The sequence below is a fragment of the Numenius arquata genome, chromosome 2, assembly GCF_964106895.1.
Source record: "Numenius arquata chromosome 2, bNumArq3.hap1.1, whole genome shotgun sequence".
Taxonomy (NCBI): Eukaryota; Metazoa; Chordata; class Aves; order Charadriiformes; family Scolopacidae; genus Numenius; species Numenius arquata.
Window position 1 is genome coordinate 5,166,635 of NC_133577.1, and position 26,815 is coordinate 5,193,449.

At 45.5% G+C, this 26,815-nt stretch overlaps 1 protein-coding gene across 1 annotated transcript in view; it reads right to left on the minus strand.

The window, feature by feature from the left end:
* Positions 1-2,686: 2,686 nt before the first annotated feature.
* The window catches only part of MAP7 (microtubule associated protein 7), a 130,335-nt gene continuing 106,206 nt past the window's right edge, over positions 2,687-26,815 (minus strand). Inside the window, exons 9-20 of the mRNA XM_074144616.1 lie at positions 24,471-24,619; positions 21,731-21,846; positions 20,910-21,190; positions 19,149-19,326; positions 18,734-18,929; positions 16,708-16,809; positions 16,069-16,119; positions 15,923-15,980; positions 12,261-12,393; positions 5,333-5,553; positions 3,077-3,103; positions 2,687-2,925 (exon numbers count right to left, since the gene is read on the minus strand). Coding sequence (XP_074000717.1) covers positions 2,687-2,925; positions 3,077-3,103; positions 5,333-5,553; positions 12,261-12,393; positions 15,923-15,980; positions 16,069-16,119; positions 16,708-16,809; positions 18,734-18,929; positions 19,149-19,326; positions 20,910-21,190; positions 21,731-21,846; positions 24,471-24,619 — 1,751 coding nt within the window. The remainder of the gene's footprint in view (positions 2,926-3,076; positions 3,104-5,332; positions 5,554-12,260; positions 12,394-15,922; positions 15,981-16,068; positions 16,120-16,707; positions 16,810-18,733; positions 18,930-19,148; positions 19,327-20,909; positions 21,191-21,730; positions 21,847-24,470; positions 24,620-26,815) is intronic.

The following is a 26,815-nucleotide window of genomic DNA, read 5'->3' on the forward strand; positions in this document are numbered from 1 at the left end:
CACCACCCTCAAAGGAAAGAATTTCTTCCTAATATCTAATCTAAATCTCCCCTCTTTCAGTTTAAAACCATTCCCCCTCGTCCTATCACTTCACTACCTGATAAAATTATTCCCAAAGGTACTTACCACAGGGAAAAAGTGAACACATTTGGCAAAGTTAGGAATTGATCTTATATTTTGATAATGATATTGCATTTTAAAAGGAGTTAAAGAACAAAAAGTGTAGTAATATGTTTAAATTCAACTAATTTTCTTACGTGTATATAGGATACTCAACAACCTCCCCTTCCTTCTCCAGAAGGAAAGGGTCTGTCTCACACACCTTTTAGTGGATTAAAACAGCACTTTTTCCAGGAAAAAGAAAAAAAAAAAGGTAGCACAGAGCCTTGAAATTATGGGGCACTAGTTTTTCTTCAGTCATAAGAGAATAGTAATAATCATCAACTACTAGTAATCCATTCCACCTTTGATCATTACACTCGTTTTTAAATACGAGCATCCTCCTGGAGCTTCACAGAATCACAGAATATTTTTGGTTGGATGGGACCTTTGAGATCATCGAGTCCAACCAACAAAAACAAACAAGCAAACAAACAAAAAAACCCAAAAAATCCCAGAACACCAAAACCAAACCAAACCAAACCCACCCACAACCACACCCCACACCCACCCACAAACAGCCACAACCCAACAATCCCGGGCACTAGAGCATGCCCTGAAGTGCCATGTCTACACGTTTCCTAAATACCTCCAGGGATGGCTCCACCACCTCCCTGGGCAGGCTGGTCCAGTGCCTGACCACTCTCTCAGGAAAGTCATTCTTCCTGATATCTAATCTAAACCTCCCCTGCCCCAACTTCAGACCATTTCCTCTGGTCCTGTCATTATTCCCTTGGGAGAAGAGGCCAACACCCACCTCTCTACACCCTCCTTTCAGGGAGTTGTAGAGGGCAATGAGGTCCCCCCTCAGCCTCCTCTTCTCCAAACTCAACGTGCCCGGTCCCCTCAGCCTCTCCTCAATATGACTTGTTCTCCAGACCCCTCACCAGCTTGGTGGCTCTTCTCTGGACACGCTCCAGCAGCTCAATGTCCTTCCTGCAGTGAGGGGCCCAGAACTGAACACAGCACTCGAGGTGAGGCCTCACCAGTGCCCAGTGCAGAGGCACCATCACTGCCCTGCTCCTGCTGGCCACGCTGTTCCTGATACAGGCCAGGATGGAACACTGAAATCTGGGAACCACTCTCACGGCAAACATCTGCTCCCGGATGGCACAGCTTCTTCTGAAAACATTTCAGAAGAGTTTCCTGCCTTTTGAGGTACTTCTGACCACGGTATAACTCTTACACGAACATAGAGCTTTAGAGCTGCTACTGGCTACAAACATGGAATAAAAATGAGATTAAAAAAGTAATAATAATACTAATAAAAAAAATATTATTCTGTCAACTAAGAGCTCATCATTACATTTTGCTGTGGCCCAAATCTCTAAGGTTAGTTTTGATGCTTGGGGGAGGCATTAAGGTTAATGATTCCTTTTAATAACTGCAAAAACTCCAATAGTACTGTTCAAAAAAACCAACCCACCCCCCCCAGGGCAGCGAGAGGCTGCAGGTGACCCAGGGTGGCATTTTCAATAGCCAGGTGTGACAGGAGGTTTCTTTTGAAATCTCCTGTGAAAGACCCACGTGCTCAGCTGTGGGCAGTGGGGCTTATTGAAACGGAGACCCACAGCGAGCCGAATGACATAAATCGCAACATCTCAAACATCAGGCCACCTCCTTTGGCGACTTTAGATCATTTTCCAAAAAGAAAATCAGTGCAATATTAAGTAATGACATCAGAATCTAATCCAGTATCTCTTACTCTTCGGGATTTCACTGCAAATATTAGGTCAGGGTCTTAGCAAAAAAAAGAAAATGACAAAACATTCTCCATCAGGAACGAGGAGATAAGAGACACGTGAAACAAGTGAAGCAAATCTGGAATGAATATAATTATAAATTGGTTTTAACCGCAGTCCTGTTCAAAACAGCAACCGACCAAGACGCACACGAGGAACGAAGCAGGCTCTTCTGTGCTTGCAAACAGCGAAGCAAGAGTCCCGAAGGCTCACAAAAAACCCAGATCAGCGTAATTTACAGCTGAGCCTAAATAAATCGAGATCAAGAGAATTTAAACCTGAGCCTAAATGAATCCTCAGACTTAAAACTGAAGCGAAATCTTACTGGCTATTTCTTGGCTCTGTTTCGAGCTGCAAGTGACTCTCTGCTAATTTTCCAGTGACGAGATTAGAGGAAACCTGAAGGAAAGTTTTAAGCAGAGCAGGAGGAGCAAGAAGAGTTTTCCATCACAGATTGACCCTCCTGCCTCAGCTATGCAAGAAAACGAAAATATAAATAGAAATAAATATTTCAAACAAGTTTTATTTGGTACTTACATGCTCTATGTAGGTTTAAAGAAAAACTACATACTTTGGACACTTCAAAATATCGTGGCTACGTACACGGAAAGCTAAAGAAAGCAAGAAAGGAACCCAATCCATTTTACTGCGTCACGAGCTACTGTTGTGCGGCTGGTTTTTCCCTTCCACGCAGATTCGGGCAGATGAAGTCTCTTTCGTTGCGTTTCCATTGCTTATATCCCGTCTCCTGGGTCAGGTGAACACTCGGCGGCAGCAGCAGAAAGTCATTTCTTCCCAAAAAATTCTTCAGGGGATTTCTTCTGCTGCACAGACTTCTCTGCTTCCTCCGGGCCCAGCTCCACGTTCCCCAAAGGCAAGTGCAGGAACCTCGACGGTACGTTCTCTGGGAGCGTGAACTGGAACCCCATAAACCTCCCTTTCCCCCAGTCGAGGATCTTCTCACCCGCTTCGGTGAGCAACGCCTCAAGCCCCGGTCGGGGCTTCAACCTCAGATCAGCTCTACCTGTAAGAGCGTCGTTTCTCAAAGCACAGAAAGGTGTAAAGTTTACAGTTCCGCCCAAGAGCGACCAAAAGCGAGGGATGGACCGATGAGGGTAGAAATCGGCGTCAAAAGAAAAGAAAAAGCAACCTGTGCTGCTCCTCCTATCACTCACTCTGCACCGCTTTATAAAAATCACACTCTACGTAAAAAGCACAAACAATCACCGTTTTCCGTTTGCTCTGAAACGAGCAAAAAACACCCTTCCCCCCCAAAAAAAATATCTCCGAACGAACCCGCTTCACCGTCCGAAAAAAAAATAAATAATCAACTATTTCAAGGTTTCACAGTCTTTAATAGTCTGATAAGGCAAAGGAAAAGTCCTCCATCGTTGGGAACAGCAGCAACTTCCAGGACTCGGGTGTTTCCCTGCGAGTGTGCGCACACACCGTTTATGGTCCCGTGACCACGGATGTAACTAAAACAAACAAAATAATCAAGTGTTCGGGATCATTTTACCACATTTTTCTAATTTATTCAATTAAATGATTTCTTTCCGTACTGAACAAAATTCATAAATACATCATCTAGGAGAACAGTAGTGGTTTTTTTTTTTTTTTTTTTTCCTCTTGTCCATGAAAAAATAACGCTTTCAAATGTTCACATTTTAAAACCTGCCTCGTTTTGTGTTTTTTTTTTTTTTTTTTTTTTTAGAGAAAACGTGAGAAGATCATAGCGACATCTCAATTTACAGAATGTCCCTGGAGGAATTACATTTACAAGAACCTGATACAGAAGCCTATACTTTGCCCCCATAATTAAGAGTTCTCTGCAATAATATTTAAACCAACAGGTTTAAATAAAACACCCCATTAAACTCTACTCGTAGAGCAACGAGGTATTTGGTTTTCAAGTATTAGAACCGCAAAGTGTAAAAGATTCTTTGCCAATTTTACAATTACGCCTTTGAAACCAACCCCCACCTTTTATTTTTTGGAAAAAAAAAAAACCACAAAAAAACCCCATCGGTCCCACCACCCCAAATCAGCCCATCGCTTTCAGATTCCAGTGTCTTGTGTCTCAAGGAATGCAGAAATATCCATTGACTAACAGAAAAAGCTTGTTGGAAAAAAAAAGCCATATTAAGTAATGCACGTGAAGCATGATTTTTTTGGTGTTTTTTTTTTTGTTGTGTTTTTTTTTTTTTTTTTTTTAGCTAGTGATGAAAGCTATCAGAAAGGTGATCCAAGTCTATTCCCATCATCTCTTCTGCTGGTTTTACTAAAGTCCTTCCAAAAAAGATAGATAAATCTTTTAAAAAACCGGAGAGCAACAACAACAAAAAAATAAACCACTCCTTCATAGCAGGGGAAGAAACTCCGCTGACTGCAGAGACGCTCGTGTCACCTTTGGTTCTTCAGAAGGAACAACTCAGATCACTTCTACAACAGAAGGGATCAAAAAGGGACAGGTCAGCAAAGAGGCCACACCGCCTACTTCAAAGCGCTACGTGTTTATGCCGTTATTTCATTGTAAGCTGATTTTCCTTACGTTTTCTAGCCACAGAAAGTGGTCCAGAGGAGGGCCACGAAAATGATCGGGGGGTTGGAGCACCTCTGCTACGAGGACAGGCTGAGGGAGCTGGGGATGTTCAGCCTGGAGAAGAGGAGGCTCCGGGGAGACCTCATAGCGGCCTTCCAGTCCCTGAGGGGGGCTACAGGAAGACTGGAGAGGGTCTGTTTACAAAGGCCTGCAGTGACAGAATGAGGGGCAATGGCTTTAAACTGGAGAAGGGGAGATTTAGATTGGATATTAGGAAGAAGTTCTTTACTATGAGGGTGGTGGAGCACTGGAACAGGTTGCCCAGGGAGGTGGTTGAGGCCCCTTCCCTGGAGACATTCAAGGTGAAGCTCGATGAGGCCCTGGGCAACCTGGTCTAGTTGGGGGTGTCCCTGCTGACTGCGGGGAGGTCGGACTAGATGACCTTTGGTGGTCCCTTCCGGCCTGGACTAATCTGTGAATCTATGAAAGTGGATGTCCAACTGAGTTTGCTAAATTAGTAGATGTTTATCTAATGGCCTTTAATAGCCGTGATGTCACTCAGAGAAATCTAGCATGCGGCAAACCCACCCCTCCATATTAATGCGGCAAGAACTCGACGAGGGAAAAGAAACCCTTAATTTTACACAGAAGGGAGGCACCAGCTCCCCTCCCGCACGCGGGTATCGGCTGTTACCCGTGCAGCACCGGAACGCGATTGCTGATGGGAACAGCGGTTGTCCCTGTCACCGTTTCTGTTTCAAAGCACAGGGCGAACATTTTCAAGCAACTTGAGATGGCAGAAAGCGCAGCGTGACCGCGCTCTCATCAATTAAGAGCTCTAGGTCAATGACAACGCGTTACAGGTGTTAACGAATCAAGGCAAACCCACCTGCTGTTTGATGTGTCTGAACACTATCTACCTGAGGCAAAAGAGTCCCCTTGTCTTCAAAGGCTAGAATGGGATTCAAAGGGATTTGGGGACTATTGCTTCCGTCGTTGTTCATGGCGTCCAGCCGGGATGGTTTAGAGCCGATGGGCAGGTTTATGATCTCTTCGAAGTTATCGTTCTGCATAGACATCCCGTTTGCGTTTTTCTCTGGATTGAGATTGCTGAAAGAGAAACAGGTATTTCCTCATAGAGTTCACCTAGAACAGAAATTGAGTCCTCCTCAAAGCGATATTAGAAACGAGAAAGTCGGCGTTGATCCAGAGCATTCCTTTAGCCAGTAAAAACGAAACGATCCTTCCACCAAAGTAGAAAACCCATTTTTGGATCCAAGTGCTAGATGTGCCTTCCCTCAAATACCCAGGGTGGTTGTGCCAGAACCACAGAGAGCTTGATGGAAACTGCAGTTCCCAGAAGGGATGGAAACGGGGAGCAGTAAGGAATTGCTCTGACGTGCTCTGGGCAATCCTGCTTCAGCAGGGGAGTTGGACTAGATGATCTTTATGGACCCTTCCAACTCTAAAAATTCAGTGAAATTCAGTGAAACCCCGGCAGCACCACTACTATCTTGAGCCACCCACCGAATGGAATTTACAGCCTCTAACACCTTCCTGAGCTCCCATAACCTTTGCCATACCCTTCCTCTTACTACAATTCAACGTCATTGCCCTTAGATAAGGTCATTGTCGTTTCTGTCATTCCTTGCATCAGCTCCAGGTTTGGAACAGCCTCTCCTACCTGCCCCTCAGAGAACTTACGATGCAGTTCTCCTTTCACTCCCTCCTCCCCTGCAAGTTCTTTGGGCTTATTCCCAAGAGGCTTCTTGACTCCTCACTCCTCCCGTTGAGCATCCCCAAGCCAAAAGAAACACCTTCCACCATCCCTCATGTCAATCTCCACTTTCTTTCTCTGTGTCCCACCTGACAGACACGTCGTGTGAGCAGCACGAGCACAGACACGCTCCCCAATTACACACACCCTCCCGAGAAGAAGCCTGATGGTGTCTCAGTCTTCCCTCTCCCAACCCTTTCATTAGGCCTCGGATTGTCAAATCCTCTGTCTTGCCAGAGGGGAGAAACTACGGTGCTACTTCAGCGAGCAGGATGACAGTAATGGGACCACAACCTCCTGGAGAAAGGGCAAGTACTCAACTGACACTCAACAACCGTGTCATCTTTCACCGGTGCTTTTGAAGGCCCTCAACAGTTAGATCCCGACAGCATTGGGTGCCTGTTCCCTGTCCTGACCACACCACGACTGTTCAGGTGATCTGGAAACGCTTCAGCCACAAAGGCTCAGATGCAATTTTTCTAGATGTAAACAAAGCTATCAGTTTCCTCAGCCATTTCTGAGCCGATGCTTTGGTTTCACAGGCTGATTTTCTCCTGGCAGTACATGTACTGGTCTTAAAAACCAAAAACCATTAACGCAAACCTGCTTGTAAATGGCACGTGGTTTATTTTAATTTGCCGGCTGCTTTGGGTGTGCAGCTCTTCCCAAACAATAACACAACTGTTGTACAGAACTTCCCAAGAGGCAGAAAATAGTCTTTGCTCTGTTGAAAGTGGCAGCGCTTTATCCAAAGCCCAGATTTCCCGTGAGAGTGACACACTGGTTTTCACATCAAGCCTTTCCCAGTTTATCAAACCCACCACCGGTTCTTTTTCAGCAAGGCTTTTCCCTTGTTTCAGTCTGTGGATACGCTGAGCTAATTTCAAAGTGAAAAGCATGTTTCCCTGCTCTGAGTCTGGGAGCAGACCCCAAAATCCTGCTGGTGGCCTGCGAGAGGTCACAACTCGCATCACCCTTTGGTGCCAGAGAGGCACATCTGTGAGATGAGGAGCAGAATCTGTGAAATCCTATTTTAGGACTAATAAAACCTGCTCTATAATATATAATTATTAGGTTATTATTCACTCTAAAGCATCCTATTACTTATTTTATCCCCATCTACTACCACTAACCTTACCAGAGCTGGGATAACAGGGCACGTTTGATGGATGGGATAAGAAAAAAGGGGGAAGAAAGCAACTGCTCAGTCACAGAATCACAGAATGATATGGGGTTGGCAGGGACTTCTGGAGATCATCTAGTCCAACCCCCTGCCAGAGCAGGTCCACCTAGAGCAGGTTGCACAGGAACAGGTGGGTTTAGAATGTCTCCAGAGACGGAGACTCCACCACCTCCCTGGGCAGCCTGTTCCAGGGCTCTGGCACCCTCACAGGAAAGAAGTTCCTCCTCATGTTTAGATGGAACTTCCCATGTTCAAGTTTGTGCCTGTTACCTCTTGTCCTGTCCCTGGGCACCACTGAAAAAAGACTGGCCCCATCTTCCTGACACCCACCCTTTAAGTATTTATAGGTGTTGATCAGATCCCCCCTCAGCCTTCTCTTCTCCAGACTAAAAAGACCCAAGTCCCTCAGCCTTTCCTCATCAGAGAGATGTTCTAGTCCCTTCATCATCTTTGTGGTCCTCTGCTGTACCCTTTCCAGCAGTTCCCTGTCCTTCTTGAACTGGGGAGCCCAGAACAGGACACAGTGCTCCAGATGGGGCTCACCAGGGCAGAGCAGAGGGGGAGGATGACCTCCCTCGACCGGCTGGTCACACTCTTCCTGATGCACCCTGATACAGGCTGCCATTGGCCTTCTTGGCCACAAGGGCACATTGCTGGCTCATGGTCATCCTGTTGTCCACCAGGACTCCCAGGTGTTTTTCCTCAGAGCTGCTCTCCAGCAGGTCAACCCCAGTCATATAAATCAAACAGTGTAATACTTCAACAAGCGTTGCTGCAATGAAGATGACTCTTGCTTCTGTGAACAGATATGAACGTTCCTGATTGATTGCCTGACTCCATGGATAAATAGTTCTTCCTATTTAATTGCCATTGCGCTGCCAGCATTAGAATTAGACCAAATTCACAGACGTGAAAGATGTCTCTGAGACAGGGGAGTGTGCAATCAGAAAGGGGGTACAGAAAAGGAAACCACGATTACAAATCTTCTATATTTTATCCTGTAAAATGTTCTATCTATTATGCTGTTTGCTCCACCAGATTACTAGGGGAGCAAGTTTAGAAGAAACAAAGGGAAAAACCGAACGGTGGAATTAATTCCACCGGACATCTTAGAGGCCATAAGCTCAAAAGATTAGACAAATTCCCAGGAGATTGGTATATCCTCCAGCTTCTGGTAATTAGCAGCTTAGGGACTGCTTGAGCCCATTTGGACCATAATGCTTTAGTAACCCTTCCTTGACCACAGCGTCTCCTGGTAGTTACCTTTATTTCCGTTACACTCTCTCCCTAAGTGACTGCTACAGGCCGTTAAAGCAAAAAACATTAAAGAAAAAAAAAAAAGAAGGACAGATTTTTGAGCTGCTACAGCCATTCCTACTGCCTTGTTACATTCTTAGCCACGTCTCAGTACCCAGCACACCAGAGAACTCCTTTTCAGGAGTCCAATATTGCACGTATGTTTCTAAGAACCGAGTAAATTTGGCATTTTAACATATTCCGTAAGGTGTAGCAAGACACCCACGTAATAAAATAGAAAGAAGTTGCCCGAGTTATTCAGAGCGTGTTTCCGAACACAACAGTCTCGCAAGCAGCTCAAGGACAGCTTCACAGGTGGCAAAATCAGAGCCCCCCCAGCACCACTTAAAACTGCCACACCACAAAAAAAAATAAATAATCACGTTCGTGTTCAGACACGTCATTTTAACTCAGACAACTACGGAAAAAGAAATTGTTTTTACCAACTGAGAATTCGCGTAAGTTCTACTTGAAAACCTTTGAGTGCTAAGATGGGAAAACGGATCAATTCACAAGCAAATATTTCTGGTTTTTTCTTTCACTGTTCAAAGCGAAGAAGCTTTGAGCCTAAGGAAAACTGAGTAGCGTTCATTTGTTTAAAACACAGGAGGAGGAACACCAATAAAAATGTTGACAAACTATTAGGTGGGATAGACGATTGTGCCGACCCACCATCTGCATTAAATGTTTATTAATAAAACTAATAATTGCTGACAATAGATACATGGCAAATAATGGAGCAGATCACAGCCTTTTCATTAGGGTTTATGAAGATCAATTGTCATGGAAAGCTAATGAAGTTCCGGTATGACAACGAGATCTGCATTGCTCATCAAAAGCAGCAACAGAGAACGGTGAATTACCTAAATCAGTTGCCCAAACTCCCCCAGAATTCTTTTAATTTTTCTCAGTTGGGTTGTATTCGTGACCATGGAAGCACCTGGGCCAAGCTTGAGAGCAGCCCTGAGGAGAAGGACGTGTTGGTGTTGGTGGATGAGAAGCTTGACATGAGCCAGCAAAATGCACTGGCAGCCCAGAAAGCCAACCCCATCCTGGGCTGCATCAAGAGAAGTGTGGCCAGCAGGGCCAGGGAGGTGATTCTACCCCTCTACTCTGCGCTTGTGAGACCCCACCTGGAATCCTGTGTCCAGCTTTGGAGTCCTCAACACAGGAAGGACATGGACCTGTTGGAACAGGTCCAGAGAAGGGCCACGAAGATGATCAGAGGGATGGAGCACCTCTGCTGTGAGGACAGGCTGAGAGAGTTGGGGCTGTTCAGCCTGGAGAAGAGAAGGCTCCAGGGAGATCTTAGCCCCTTCCAGTACCTAAAGGGGCTACAGGAGAGATGGGGAGGGACTCTTGATCAGGCAGTGGAGCCATAGGACAAGGGGTCATGGTTTTAAACTGAAAGAGGGGAGATTGAGATTAGATCTTAGGAAGAAATTCTTTCCTGTGAGGGTGGTGAGACACTGGCCCAGGTTGCCCAGAGAAGCTGTGGCTGCCCCATCCCTGGTGGGGTTCAAGGCCAGGCTGGATGGGGCTTTGAGCAACCTGGTCTGGTGGGAGGTGTCCCTGCCCATGGCAGGGGGGTGGAAATGGATGATCTTTAAGGTCCCTTCCAACTCTAACCATGCTATGATTCTATAAACTTACACTAGATGCTACTGAGCACCTCAACGTTTGTCTTTTAGAGGATGTACCCCTAAAGTGAGTGCCTCCGCCCCCAAACCTGGCAAAGCTTCCCCCTCCACAGCCTTACACGCGCTTCCCGCTTCTGTCACTCTTCCTCAGCCTCATTTATTCGCTCTTCGCTTCAGCCATTCCGAGGTTCCTTCCACACGGATTATAATGCTCCATGACAGCGCTCATTAGCGCGGCACATTTTATATTACAAACATCAAGGTGCGTATAAGGCTGGGAGCGATTAACAATTAATAGCTGCCCGAGACAACGATGAGGCAGCTCCGTGTCACTGACAGACCTTCTCTCAGCAGGAGCACCCCTGTCAGCGTGACAGCGGGCTGAGAGCCCCCCAGGCACACGGAGGGACCCAGAGAGGGCAAATTCCTCCTTCAATTAGTGCCAATCACACCCTGAGGCATCCCGCCCATCACAGCCCGCGTGATGCCGTCCCACGGTTTTTCCATGCATATTCTGGCTCTGCCTGCATAAAACATGAAAGGACTACGGGATTCTTTGGCTTCCTGCATCACTAAAATTGAAATAACTGACAGCTTATGCTTATGGAAAAGATGACTTCGCTCGGTCCAGCACCGAGATTTCAAGCATCTCAACAATTTCTCAAAGTCTGAGTGATTTGCTTCGTGGCTACAGAGAGCTCCCCGTGTTAAATCAGAATCAGAATCGTAGTGGTTGGAAGGGACCTCAGAGATCATCGAGTCCAACCAACAGTAAAAAAAAAAAAAAAAAAAAAAAACAAAACCAAAAAAACCCAAAAAAAACCACCACAAACAAAACCACCACCCACCACCTGAACACACAACAACAACAACCAAACCAAAAACCATCACCCACCCACACAGCACCCCACCACAAACCAGTAATCTTGGACACTAGAGCATGCCCTGAAGAACCATGTCTACACGTTTCTTAAATACCTCCAGGGATGGTGACTCCACCACCTCCCTGGGCAGCCCATTCCAATGCCTGATAACCCTTTCAGTAAAGAAATGTTTCCTAATATCCAACCTGAACTTCCCCTGGCGCAACTTGAAGCCATTACCCCTTGTCCTATCATCTGTGACTTGGGAGAAGAGACCGACCCCCGCCTCTCTACAGCCTCCTTTCAGGTACTTGTACAGAACAATAAGGTCTCCCCTCAGTCTCCTCTTCCCCAGACTGAACAACCCCAGCTCCCTCAGCCTCTCCTCGTAAGACTTGTGCTCCAGACCCCTCACCAGCTTCGTTGCCCTTCTCTGGACCCGCTCCAGCACCTCAATGTCCCTCTTGTGGTAGGGGGCCCAAAACTGGACACAGTACTCCCCAAATATCTCCCCAAATTCTCCTTAGAGAGGACAAAGGTGCTTTTTTTTTTTTTAAAAAAAAAAAACGCAAAGCCAAAAATGAGCAGTTCTGGGGCTCTCACATGAGGGACTTGCGCTCGATGAGAAAAACTTGCGAACGCTTCGAGCAGCTCAGAACTGGAAACACCCAGGCTGAAAGCACAGAGTTCATTATTCCCATCCAGAAGAGCAGCGCCGCAAACCCAGAAGTGGTTTTTATTCATGGAAAGGAAGAGGAAAAAAAAAAAAAATAAATTTGCCCTTTCCATTAAGTTTCAATTTACCTAATAATTGCTGGCAAACGCCGCACCGTCCCAAACACCGCAAAGAACGTGCTGTGTTTTTAACAAAATCCTTCCCTATCGGTTGGCAAAAATGGGTTCCTGCTGAGGGAAAGAGGAACGTGGGAAGAGGAAACGAGGCAGATGGACCAGCTGTATCTCGTTTAGTTAACGAATACATGGATCTGCAAAGAATTTATTACTGTAGGAACCCTCCTCCTCTAAACACCCTCCCAACACCCCGCAGTTGTTCTTACCTGTCCGTGTTTAGGGGGGATGAAACGGCCACACGCGCGCAGGGGACGGGCTGCCCGTTGTGGGGAGGAGGCGGCGCCGGCTGGAGCTGGGCTCCTCCTGCAGGTCCCAGGGGAGACGTGGGACTGGGCACCCCTAGAGAGAGAAAACAGGTTTTCATAAAACCAAGCCACGTAAAATTAGGCTAAAACATTTCCTACAAAAGACAGCACAGTCAAGGAAAGCTACAGTTCCCACACGTCAAGTTTTTGGGCACACAAGCCCCGCTTCAGGTCGGAAGTAAAAGCCACAGATTCCCAAGGTATAGCTCGACAGACAAGAATAAACATTTTGCAGCGATATACGCTACTCCAACTCATAAGGCAGTGGTCAAAACAGGCAGATCTCCGACAGAATATTATGCTGACACTTTTCAAGCAGCAAGAGAGGATGGAACAGGAGAACACTGGGACATCATCAATTCCATACACCGGACTTGGGGGTGTTGGTGGACGAGAAGCTCAACATGAGCCGGCAATGTGCGCTGGCAGCCCAGAAAGCCAACCGCATCCTGGGCTGCATCAAGAGAAGCGTGGCCAACAGGACCAGGGAGGTGATTCTACCCCTCTACTCTGCGCTCGTGAGACCCCACCTGGAATACTGTGTCCAGCTTTGGAGTCCTCAACACAGGAAGGACATGGACCTGTTGGACCGGGCCCAGCGGAGGGCCATGAAGATGATCAGAGGGCTGGAGCACCTCCCCTATGAAGACAGGCTGAGAGAGCTGGGGTTGTTCAGCCTGGAGAAGAGAAGGCTCCGGGGAGACCTCATAGCAGCCTTCCAATATCTGAAGGGAGCCTACAGGAGAGCCGGAGAGGGACTCTTTGTCAGGAAGTGTAGTGACAGGACAAGGGGTAACGGTTTTAAACTGAAAGAGGGGAGATTTAGATAAGATATTAGGAGGAAATTCTTTGCTGTGAGGGTGGTGAGACCCTGGCCCAGGTTGCCCAGAGAAGCTGTGGCTGCCCCATCCCTGGAGATGTTCAAGGCCAGGCTGGATGGGGCTTGGAGCAACCTGGTCTGGTGGGAGGTGTCCCTGCCCATGGCAGGGGGCTTGGAACTGGATGATCTTTAAGGTCCCTTCCAACCCAAACCATTCTATGATTCTATGATTTCTTGGTTCCTGTGTTGATCACTGACTGCAACCCAAAAGGAAATCAGGAGGAGAAAACCTCCATGGGAAGTATACTTCTGTTACTAAGTACCAAATCACGACTATAGAATGCTGTGGAGAGCAACATAAAATCAGAGTATCCTTGTGCCTCATCCCGAAGACTGTACGATAGATGTTACTGTCTGCCTCAAGATGCTCTTCGGCCATTTCCACAGGCGATAGGACAAGAGGAAATGGCCTCAAGTTGTGCCAGGGGAGGTTCAGATTGGATATTAGGAAAAATGTTTACACTGAAAGAGTCATTAAGCCTTGGAACGGGCTGCCCAGGGAAGTGGCTGAGGCACCATCCCTGGAGGTATTCAAAAGACGGGTTGACATAGTGCTTAAAGACATGGTTTTGTTGATTTTTAATCAGAGTCAGGTTGATGGCTGGACTAGATGATCTTAAAGGTCCCTTCCAACCTCAACAATTCTATGATTCTATGTTCTTTTAAAGTGCAACTACACCCTTCTGTGTTGTATCTACAGTCACGTGAGGTGACTACAGCTCAGTTAAAGGAAGCAATTGCTCCCCCCGTACCAGCATCTATCACGATAATCACAGGGATAATTCAGCATTTATAGGCTGGGACACATTTATCTTCGTTACCCAAAACCTCATCTGAGGGGACTTTCCTTCATCTGCTCTCATTTTGCTACGCTCGAAACTCTTGGGTTGAAGACTTCTACACCAAATGTCTTAGTCTGATCTTTGGCAAGCTTTTACATAAAAGATATTAGCAATACAGGTTTTGGTGCTTTTGAAAGTGGAACAAGAAGAAAATGCACTGGCTTCAACATTTAAAAGAGAAAAGCAGAAGAAAGTTCTTCTGCTTTGGAGAGTTATCTTCTATTTTAAAGCAGAGGCCAAACAAATGACAAAAAGGTAATGGATTTTGTTTCATTGTGTGATTTGACCATTCCCACAAAAGGTCTTCTCATATTTTGCCAAACAGCAAGACTGAAAAAAAAGAAAATTCACCATTTATGAATAAACAGAACTCTGTTAGAGCATAATACGTCAAGTTAAGAGTTGGCCGAAACGCTTGCATTCATTCATCCCTTTAACTCAAAAGCAAATCTAGATAAAGCAAAGCCAAAGAGTACAAGGGCAGTTTTCTTTTTATCCAGTCACTCAAGGCCTCCAGCATTCCCTTGGGCCATGGGAAACGGAGCTCCAAATTCTCCTATGCCTTAGGAAACTGACTGTCTGCTACCTCCCCCACAGGAAAGCGCTGGCCACAGGTTACACAGCCATTTATAGTTTCAAGAACTGTTTAAATGGTTTACAGCACCTTCAAACAGGGCTATAACTTTCACCTCCCCCCAAGATATGCAAACAAGTAACTTCCAAACACACGTAATGAAATCTGTGACAAAAGGTTTCCTGGCAGTGCTAAGTATAGCCTTCACTTTAAACATCAAACAAACAAAAGGCAGTACGCGCAGCCAGTGCCGTTATTTCTCTCCCACATCACTCAAACACGGGAGAGAAACGTGTCGTGCTACAATCGGATAAGCCATTCGATAGCTCGACTTCAGTATCTTTAGAATCGTAGAATGGTTAGAGTTGGAAGGGACCTTAAAGATCATCCAGTTCCAAGCCCCTGCCATGGGCAGGGACACCTCCCACCAGACCAGGTTGCTCAAAGCCCCATCCAGCCTGGCCTTGAACCCCTCCAGGGATGGGGCAGCCACAGCTTCTCTGGGCAACCTGTTCCAGTGCCTCACCACCCTCACAGAATTTCCTCCTAATATCTAATCTAAATCTCCCCTCTTCCAATTTAAAACCGTTACCCCTTGTCCTGTCACTACACTTCCTGACAAAGAGTCCCTCTCCAGCTCTCCTGTAGGCTCCCTTCAGATATTGGAAGGCTGCTATGAGGTCTCCCCGGAGCCTTCTCTTCTCCAGGCTAAACAGCCCCAGCTCTCTCAGCCTGTCCTCACAGCAGAGGGGCTCCATCCCTCTGATCATCTTCATGGCCCTCCGCTGGACCCGTTCCAACAGGTCCATGGGACAGGGAGGCTCTAAACTTTTGTAGGAGCCAAATTTTGAAAGAAATAGATGTTAAAACCAAGTGAATAAGGCAGCAGGTGTGGAAGAGAGATCACAGGGAGGTGTTTGGATAACGAACAGTTTGTTTTGAGGACTGAGATGAAATAACCCCTTCAGGAAATGGAGTAAGTCTGAAACAACCACATCTGTAACACCATGGAAAAGACAATAGAGAATCGGTTTCTTTTGCCATCAGAATCAGAAAAAGAATTTGTTTCTTTTCACTTAATAAATAATTAAACTTGGTAAGCAACTCCCTCTCATTAAACACCAATGTGACAAAGTTGCTAAAAGAGCTGACTCATTTAGTAATGGCTAATTACCTATAGGGAAAGGCTAACTAATGTTTGCTAGGGCTTCAGTTATCCTCCTCTCACAATCGCCCATTGTGCTCGGGGCACAGTTAAACACGGTACCTGCTTCTCCGGTAATATTTGCCTTGGATATATGTCCATTCTGCTGGTCATTGGGTTTCTACAAAGGAAGCAGAGTTTTGTAAATTAAAAATGGCACTAAAGTGAAACATGCCCAATATTTACACAAGTTAAGTAGCAGCACTGACCTTATCTACAGCTTCTACACGCCTGGTTCTCTTCATGATCTCCTCGAGCCTCTGCAATGAAATGTCAAGGGGTAAAATTAATGGGAGGGACATTTGATCAGGGAGTGGAGCCATATGACAAGGGGTAGTGGTTTTAAACTGAAAGAGGGGAGATTTAGATTAGATCTTAGGAAGAAATTCTTTCCTGTGAGGGTGGTGAGGCACTGGAACAGGTTGCCCAGAGAAGCTGTGGCTGCCCCATCCCTGGAGGGGTTCAAGGCCAGGCTGGACGAGGCTTTGAGCAACCTGGTCTGGTGGGAGGTGTCCCTGCCCATGGCAGGGGGTTGGAACTGGATGATCTTTAAGGTCCCTCCCAACCAAAACCATTCTATGGTTCTGAGATTCCATAAAATAATGTTTGCTGGCATTAATTTAAAAATATCTCTCCCGAACCACAACTGCTTGTCATGTATCAGTTGCATTTGTTTATTGCAAAAAGATGAATTATTTATTACTGTTGGCAACATTCCCTTCACTTTCAGATGAGGACAGCAGCTTTTCTAAGGGCGCATTTAGATCAGGGATAACTTTCTACAGCGGAGGTGGAAGCGAACTGCTACGGCAAAATTAATTCCCGTTTCTCTGCATGTACTGAGTTACCTTCTTCCTTTCCAAGCGCTCTTGCTCTTCTCTTTGGAAATGCTTTTCGCGTTCTAATCGAATCCGCTCTGCCTCTTCCCGTAGGCGAGCTTCCTCTTCCTTCTGAGAACAAGAAATGAAGAATGATTTACTATTTAAGGATAGATTTACATGGTATCTTCTGAACTACGCATACCTGCAATATCCTGAAAAGACACTTTTGGGGTTTACAAGTCCCCAAGAATCTTTTCAGACTGAATTGCACATTTCTCCATTAAACTCCCATGTTTTGCACAGCATTAAGAGATGAGTAACTAAACAACAGACGTCATATTTGGTTCTCTGCCTTTTTTGGGGCACGTGGATGAAAGCTGCCCAGGTGACAAATGAGGGATACACTTCCTAACCCTCACCATTAAACCAGCAGCCAGGAAAGTATTCAAGAGATTCACATTTTGAGCGGTGGATGTTTTTGCGAGTCAAACAAAAGCAGCAGAATGTTTCACTTGGCGACCAGAGTCATCACTTAATGAGACCAAGAGCAAACAGCCAGATGTACATCTGCACAAGCTTCCCATTCCATTCCTGATTAAATATAACACTTGTCTGGAATATACTGTAGCGAGGCCTTGCTCCCCGACAGTGACAGTGTTGTACGACGGAACTACCGCAACAGTGCATTTGTTAAGGCTGCAACACCCAAAAAAACTTGGCCACGCGTTATCTAAGCGCTAAACTGGGGATGCACCTCAGTTTAGCATTTTAAAGAAAGCGGCACATGCCTTCTGAAAAAGTAAACTGTAGTTTCTAAGCCATATTCACTAACACAATCCTTTAAACTTTCATTTTCAGAAGCGTCCACGTGATTGTTTACCAGAAGAAAAAAGCTAATGTCTCTGAGGCACACTGAAGGGCTGAATTTTGGGGGCGAGAAAGCGCCTGCACAAAATAAGAGCATGTGTGAGAAGAGAAGAATCCTACCCAAAATGCTTACCCACAGCCTCCCCTGAAGCCAGAACACCAACATTATGCCCATCAAAAAATGAGAGCGCTTGAAAAATAGTGTTTTGATTTATTTACTTTTATGTCCTTTAAGCAGCTGCTCTGATTTCAGGAGGACTGCACCAGGTAAAGGTTCTCCTTGGCTTGACTAAAGCGGTCAAAACCTGCTCCTTCCCACTCCCCCCCTAAAAGCAACGCCGGGCGTAGGGTTAGAACTTGGCAGCACCGTGTCTCCAGCGCTCCGAGCATTTGGTTATCTTGGGATCTAGACTTTCTGTAACCGTGGGGACAAAGAGTTCTCTGGTATAACATAGAATCATAGAATGTGTTGGGTTGGAAGGGACCTAGTCATCTAGTCCAACCCCCCTGCAATGAGCAGGGACATCTTCAACTAGATCAGGTTGCTCAGAGACTCATCCGGCCTGACCTCGAGTATCTCCAGGGATGGGGCCTCCACCACCTCTCTGGGCAACCTGTTCCAGTGCCTCACCACCCTCATTGTAAAGAACTTCTTCCTAATGTCTAATCTACCCCGCTCTAGTTTAAAACCATTGCCCCTTGTCCTATCACTACATGCCCTTGCAAACAGTCCCTCCCCATCTCTCCTGTAGCCCCCTTCAGGCTCTAAGGTCTCCCCGGAGCCTTCTCTTCTCCAGGCTGAACCCCCCCCCCAACTCTCAGCCTATCTTCGTAGGAGAGGTGCTCCTAACATCATCCATAAGAATCCCCCAAAACAACTCTATTGATTTTTTCATCACGATTTATCAGGAACAGGAAAGGATTTGTTCTAAATACATAAATTCTACAAGGGGAAAAAAAAACCCAAAGAAGACTCAACTCCCTACCACGTGTTTTTGCCAAGAAGAAATATCTTTGCTCTTTGAACAGCTCTGTGGAATGAACTCTGCTACAACCCTATTCACGTTATAGATAGCACTGAAATTTTAGATTTTTTAGGTAAAATCTAGGTGCTGCATAAGAGGTGTTGCTTCATCCACTTTGCTGCCAATGAGGCCGGCACAGAAGTTCCAGGGGGGGCGCATACTTGTTTCTGAACGCGCTCCATCTCCTCTTTCTCCTTCTGCTCCCTCTCTTCCGCCTGTCGGCGCAGCCGTTCTTCCTTTTCCCGCTCCTCCTCTGCACTCTTTCGTTTTCTTTCTGCTTCCTGCCTGCGAGCTTCCTCCTCTTCTCGGCGAGCTCTTTCTTCAGCTATCCTCTGCGACAGCTCCTCCTTCTTCTGCCTGCAAACACGAAACAAGCACAAGAAAAATGAGCAAAAAAACCCAAAAGGATGGCAAAAACCCAAACCAGCAGATTCCTGACCCAAGATCCCAGCATTGCAGAAGAAGTGGATAAAGCTTGCACCCTTCTCTCATTTGTAAGAGCATCAAAACACCTCAACTGAGTCATGAGGAGGATGCTAAAAACACATCTGCTCCACTGCAGAGGCCTAGAATCACCTTTCAAGCTCTTCTCGTTCCTTCCTCTCTTGTTCCTCCCGTTCCCGCTGCTCCCGGGCAAGGCGTCTCTTCTCAGTCAGCAGCCTGGTGGCTTCTTCAGGGTCGGTGGTCCCTGCGGAGGTCTTTGTGGGGGCTGGAGAAGGAGCTGGTGGAGCAGGAGGTAGGGAGGGGCTAGCTGCTGAAACAGATGGGAAGGAAAACCAGTTTGTACCGACACAGCAGCCAAGACGACACTCTTCAAAGGAACAGAAAATAGTTTCAAATAGTCTGTGAAATATTTTCAAGCTTCATGGTTTTAGAAATTATTCAGAGGAGGAAGACGTTCCTAGATGCTAGGGGTTTGTGTTCCTTATGTTTTTACAGGATATGTGAAAGCAGCTGCAGTTGACAGGCGAAGCCAACTTTTCTGCCAAAAGAATAAATGCTGAGGGGTGCTCAACAGGAGTTATGCCGACTCAGCAAGTCCCCACCATCACACTCCTGAAGTTTGCCCAATTCTATTTGAGGAGCAGAAGCGAAACATTGGGATATTCTATTTGCTTCTGCCTGATCGCCTACATCTGAAGAGCAGAGCCAGACCTTTGGGTGACAGGCCAGTCACTTTTGGTGACTTCACGATCTCAAGCATCAACTGTGTGAAGTGATCTGCAACAAGGGTAGGACACAATCATTAATTTTGCAGTTTCTCCAGCCTGTGGCAACTCCTGGGACCAAAACACAGCTTCTCAACAAGCTCTGCCACTACTGGTCAACTACGGCTTGTGTTCAAATCTTAACAGCACCTTCGTATAGATTCTTTACCCAAGACCAGTTTGGGCCACCTGGAAGAGAAGGTGTTACAGGTTTTCTCCTCAAATAAAACACTAGTTCATGTTTCTGTAGGTTTGCCTGGTTTATTTATTAAAACAAAAGAAATCAATTCACATCAGGTCTTCTCGCAGAAGAACGACCCCCGACTACACACCTTGCAGTTAAATGCAGGATTATTAATACTTAAAACTGTTTTCTGAAGGACCATCGCAGGAGGATCTATGAATTTTAAATTCAGAATCATGGGGATTCCCAGTGGTCACAACAGCCATTCTGTCATATCTGGGAGACAGACACCTTATGCCATACTTACGATGGACTACAGTGTCTGCTAGAACAAACTTGTATTTTTCATTTTCAGATTTACCTTTTGCCCTTCCTACACTTTATGATCATTATTTTGCTTTGTCCGTACATGCTTTTCTGCCTCACTGCTTTTCAGGGTTGCTGTGGGGTTATTTTGTCTGTTGGGTAATTTATTTATTTTTTTTTTTTTAATCAATTCATTTTCCCTGAAAAATTCTGCCTATTCCTCTTTTCTCCTTGACTCTCCTCTGCATTTCACTTCCTCCTGGTAACCTGTACTGTACCTGGACACTCTCACTGCTCACACTACCTTATGCCATGGCTTCCTGTACCATTAGTCTTCAGATTATTATTATCCTACTTCAACGGTTTGAAAAGAAGCTGTGTCGTGATGTGAGGGACAAATTCCCAGTCCAGACAGGCAGAGAAGAGGGCTGTGAAGCCACAGCAGACGGTTACAAGCAGGAGGGCTTCAACCTGTTCACACTTTCCTCATAATGAACGTACATCTGCAGGAATGTTCTGAAGAATTTAAACTACCACTTGACAGAGAACTACTGAAAGCTACGCTGGATCAGAGAAAGGGAGGGAAGAACGTAAGAGACACTCAGATATTCCTTATCCTAAAGGAAAATCTCTCCTTACCTTGAGCAAGCTCTGCCTGGACAGTGAGCTCTTCCTGACTTGCAGATTCTCCAGCACCTGCAGAAGTTCCTTTATTCTCTTCTGTCCTCTCCTCATTGGCCTTCTCAGCTTCCTTTTCTGGTCTTTTCTTCTCACTCTCTGCTTTGACCTCTTTTTTGACTGGCCGGATGTTGCCAGGAGAAGGAGGCCGTGCCTGAGCCGAGGAAGCTTTGGAGGAGCCAGGCGGGGAAGTTATCTGCCTGGGTGTGCCAGGCAAAAAAGGCAAAGACTTTGATGCATGCCTGTGTGACCACAAAGAGTGACAGTCACTATCAGACACACTCTGCTGGACACAACCTACACATCACCTCTACAACTACAATAGCTAGAAATAAAACAACTTCTTTATTTCTCTGCTATCAGGCAGGACTGCTGGAGCAAACAATAAATTTTCGTGCAAAATGCTGCTCTTTGCATCTCTCCAGATGTGCGAGCGCTGAGCCCAGCTGAGAGGGAAGAAACCAGGCAAGTTCCTAGAATCATAGAATGGTTTGGGTTGGAAAGGACCTTAATGATCATTGAGTTCCAACCCCCCTGCCATGGGCAGGGACACCTCCCACTAGACCAGGCTGCTCAAAGCCCCATCCAGCCTGGCCTTGAAGTTCCTCCTTCTTCCCCTTCCTCAAAGCAGTAGCAATATTTTTCTAAAAGCAGGACTATCCTTTGCCGCAGAGAGAAAACATCTACATCACCACATAAGTTTGCAGTGTTTCACGTTTAAGCGATAGCACAAACAGAGCCGCCTGGAGATCAACCTCCAGCTGAACGTGTACTTGGCTTACCAGACTGGAGAGGGAGCCGGAGATCTAGCTTTGGGGTTGGGAGAGAAATGACCTCCTTTAAAGCTGGCTGAGAAGCTGGATGACAAATGGCCTCTTTCCTTTTCTTTTTTGTCAGTCTGTAGTTCAGCAAACAAACAAAAAAAAAGACAAACTCAAGGCAGAGTTCACACGGCTAAAGAAAGCAAAGCGAGCTCGGTTAAGGATGAGGAGCTGAGAAGAAGCAGTGCTGAGTCAGTAGTTTCTACAGTCTGTTTTACAAGTTCATTAATATAGTGCCCGTAATACCCACCGTCTTTCTCAGTAAATATGCATTTGACAACAAAAATCCTTCTTTATCACGCTCACTACTGTCTTAAGATGCAACGGGCTCCTTTGCAGAGGCTTGTTTTAACAGAGGTAGAAAATGACCTTTTAAGATTTGATCTTTATGGATCGCCACACAGAACCTTCCACTACTCCCCATAAACCCTGGATTTCATTTGAAGAAAGAACAAAACACTCCCCACTTCTCCCCATTCCTCCCCCAGTCTGACACTTAGTCACAGTCCCTACAGAGCACCAGCTTTTCGCTTTCCTGCCTTGTATCCGAACACCACAGATGCCCTCAAAGCCCTCAAATGTGGCACAATAGTTACCCTATTCTTTTTTTTTCTTGGATGATTCCACAACACATACTTTTTTTGCCATTTATTCTTATACATGATAGTAATTTCTTCTTTTTCCTTCTCGATTTATCATCACAGGATTCAAATTTTTTTAAAAAATATTTCTGTTATAGCTCTGGTTTGTATTAATAGAACTATTAGTTTAAAGGAATGTATCAGAATTTGGGCATCTATATACCTCCTCCATTTTACTATAGATTAAAAACTCCAGGCTTTTGGAATCACAGAATCTTCTTGGTTGGAAGGGACCTTTGAGATCATCGAGTCCAACCAACGAAAAAAATAAAAACACAAAAAACCCCACAAAAAAACAAACACCAAAACAAAAACAGAAACCACACAAAAAACCCACCCACAACCGCACCCCACACCCACCCACAAACAGCCACAACCCAACAATCTCAGGCACTAGAGCATGCCCTGAAGAGCCACGTCTACACGTTTCCTAAATACCTCCAGGGATGGCGACTCCACCACCTCCCTGGGCAGGCTGTTCCAGTGCCTGACCACTCTCTCAGGAAAGTAATTCTTCCTGATATCTAATCTAAACCTCCCCTGCCCCAACTTCAGACCATTTCCTCTGGTCCTGTCATTATTCCCTTGGGAGAAGAGGCCAACACCCACCTCTCTACACCCTCCTTTCAGGGAGTTGTAGAGGGCAATGAGGTCCCCCCTCAGCCTCCTCTTCTCCAAACTCAACATGCCCAGTTCCCTCAGCCTCTCCTCGTATGACTTGTTCTCCAGACCCCTCACCAGCTTGGTGGCTCTCCTCTGGACACGCTCCAGCAGCTCCATGTCCTTCCTGCAGTGAGGGGCCCAGAACTGAACACAGCACTCGAGGAATAGTGAGCTCAGGCTCTGGGTGACTGAAGAATGGGACTTTCTGAAGTCCCATTAAGTCCCCGCCTTGGCTGGGGGTTAAGCAGAGCCCCTGCAGCGTGTGGGGGTACCACCCTGCTTCAGAACCTCACCCGCCGCGAGCTCCGCAGCGCTCGTCTCCTCAAGCCAAAACCGAGTTAACAACTGGAAAAGAAAAACTGCAAACAACTGCACGAGCACAAACCCCCTTTGTTTATCTTCATAAATCCAAGAGGGTGGTTTGTTTTTTTTTTTTGTCATTATGGTTAAAATCAGTTATTTTAAATTGCCAAAACCATAATATTAGCAATAGATGGTCTCTATCCTAAAGTCATTACTCAAGAGTAATTAGCCAGGTCTTTGGCAGTATAATTTACCAGATCTCCACTGATTAATACGATGATAATCACCTGCCTTATCAAAGCATACACAGCCAGAATAAACGCATTAAATTGAAGCAGAATTTTGGCTCCTTAGCAATAACTCTCTATACTGGATCTAGAGCATCAGAAAATTTTTCTTAATAACAGTAAAAACCTGAATCCTATAAAAGTTAATAAAACATAATGATTCTCCATTTTTCTACGTGCATTCTTTGGTGCATAATCAGGCCACATCATCACACGATAATATTTCAGTTAAAATCCAGCAGACTGTGAAACAAACTGGAGGGGGCGGGTACAGTGCAGAGGGGAGGATCGGACTTTGTCAAGTGTCACAGAATCACAGAATGATATGGGGTTGGAAGGGACCTCTGGAGATCATCTAGTCCAACCCCCTGCCAGAGCAGGGTCACCCAGAGCAGGTTGCACAGGAACGTGTCCAGGCGGGTTTTGAATGTCTCCAGAGATGGAGACTCCACCACCTCTCTGGGCAGCCTGTTCCAGGGCTCTGCCACCCTCAAAGGAAAGAAGTTCCTCCTCATGTTTAGGTGGAACTTCCCATGTTCAAGTTTGTGCCCGTTAGCTCTTGTCCTGTCCCTGGGCACCACTGAAAAAAGACTGGCCCCATCCTCCTGACACCCACCCTGTAAGTATTTATAGGTGATCAGATCCCCCCTCAGCCTTCTCTTCTCCAGACTAAAAAGACCCAAGTCCCTCAGCCTTTCCTCATCAACAGGTGTTCTAGTGTCCTTGTGACTATTCCTGCCCTAACAAGCAACGCAATCAGGTGGTGATGGCACGGGACACCAGCGGATGTACCACCTCCATACTTACCCCTGCAAGGTGCGGTGTTCTCCTACGTCCAACAGCATCAGTGGAGGCGTAAAGTTTGGCTCGGTCTCCTGGGTATCTACAGTTCATGGCCTTGTAGGACAGAGGACTGATGGGGCTGCAAGACGCTGAACGGGGACAAATGGGGATAACTACGGTGTTGGTTGGGTTTGTTATTTGTTAATTTTAACGACAGAGCAGCATTGGAGAATTGAGAGAGGAAAGCCAGCAGGAACAGCCGAGAAAGACAGAAAAGAAAGAAAGGATTAATACACAGAGGAACGAGCAATTCTCAAGTCAGAACCAACATTTGATACGTTAGCTTGGCCACACATATAGTAAGGATACAATTTCAATAGGCACTCGTGGACTTTTCCATTTTTAAACTATTAATTTCTTTGAAATAAATGAAGCAGCGTGTCACATAACCGGGTAGTAGAAAGTAGTAACGTTTTTCTGGCAAGTTTTTATACAACTGGTGGTTGTGAAAGAGCAGTGGACCCAATGACTGCTCTGACGGACTAGCTCAGTATCTGCACGGACAGGAGTTTCGATTACGTTCGGAAAAGAAAACAATCAAGCTAAAATCAGAACGTCTGTTAATTGCCCTTGGAAGTTGAGGAAAGTAAGAGACATACACACAAAGATCAAAACACATTAATAATACGAAACAGTTTCACCTAGGACATCGATGAAATTGCCCTCTACAATTTTTAGCAAGTGATGCGTTTTTAAAAATCCCTCTTTTAGGAATATTTGAAGCCCATCCATTTAAGAACTTTTTCTATTTCTTGATAACGCTGGAATGACAGCTGACTCGAATACATTCTCGACTGTAAACTATTTTACACATTATAAAAAATAACAAAAAACCCCAGGCTAACAACAACAAATCAACTTGGAAATTTCATATTTGTACGAGTAACCAGGAGGGCAGTTTTTCTCGGTTTGCACAAGGACAAAGACGATGACCAAGTGGCAGGTGATGGGGTGTACGGGGTTCTGATGACATATCCGCAGAGAATCGTAACACCGCAAAAGGTATCACGGGGAACTTCTTGAGCAAAGTATCCTTGCACCTTCTCTTGATTTAACCGAAGGAGAAGACTGGGGAAAGCAATGTAACGGCCGCAGAGATTTACTTGTCTGCTCCTGTTTGTCTTGCCTGGTCATTTAATGTAGTCTTTGCATAATTATTATTCAGCATGTTACTTCAAGGAAAAAGAGAGCTTCTGTACGACACTTTCCCTATCCTTTCATTTTGGCTTTTTTTTTTTTTTTTTAAAAAAAAAAAAAAAAAAAGGAAAAGAGAATTACATCCTCAGTTTCCTTGGTAAAACAAAAAAAAAAAACCCACCAAAATTTCTTGCCTATTTCTACTGCCTAGAAGAGCTCAGCTGCTGTTACAGGAAGAGCTCACAGACTCAACAGCACTAACCCTGCAAATTCTCCTGCGCTGGGAGATCGACGATATGAATAAAGAGAGTCTCGTGTAAGTGTTACAGCACAGGCGTTCATGCCTGCCTTATCATTTATAGGGATTTATATTTAAGGAGGTATTGTAGGATGACTGACTTAAAAAAATAAATTAAAAAAATAAATAAATCAAGAAACAAGATTTTTTTTTTTTGTGTGGGTTTGTTTTTTTTTTTGGTTGAGTGTATCTAAACCAGGTAGGAGGCAGTGGCACAACGTATGTTTTAAACATCTTATAATCTACGTGGTTCCCACCCTTTATGAATTAATTCTCTCGCTGCGTGTCGATTACCCGAAGTCACCACCAAGGATGACATCAGGAGTACTACAAGACAAGCAGTTCCTTTTCATTTGCCACGTTGCCAAACAACAATTTAGGAAGTGCTCCCGGCGAATCTTGTCCCAACGAGATTACATCCATTCTGAGGAGCTTTTGGAGAGTTATTTAAAAAACATTTTGGTTTTAGGGGGTTATTTTAAAAAGATCCAGATATACTCATATGCTGCATGTCCCCCACTTAACATTTAAGGATGTGAATCCGTATTTAATTTGATTTTGATTTTTTTTTTTGCACTGTAATTTATCTTTACAGCCAACGGGCAGGGTAATTTTCTGGGGACTAATGACAGGCTGGGATGAGCGGAGCGCTCCGGGCGCAGCTGTGAGCCATTACCACCACCTGATCATTAATCTCCAGGAAGTGTCCCACATGAAGGGACCGCATTTATTGCTCCTAGAGAATAATACCTGGGAAACAACGAGCAGCTGGATTGTTCTTCTGGGCGGTGCAGTTCCAGTCAGCACAGGGAAGGCATTTCAGGGGAATTACCCCAGACTGACGACTGACAAATCAGTCATTCCTGCTACTTGC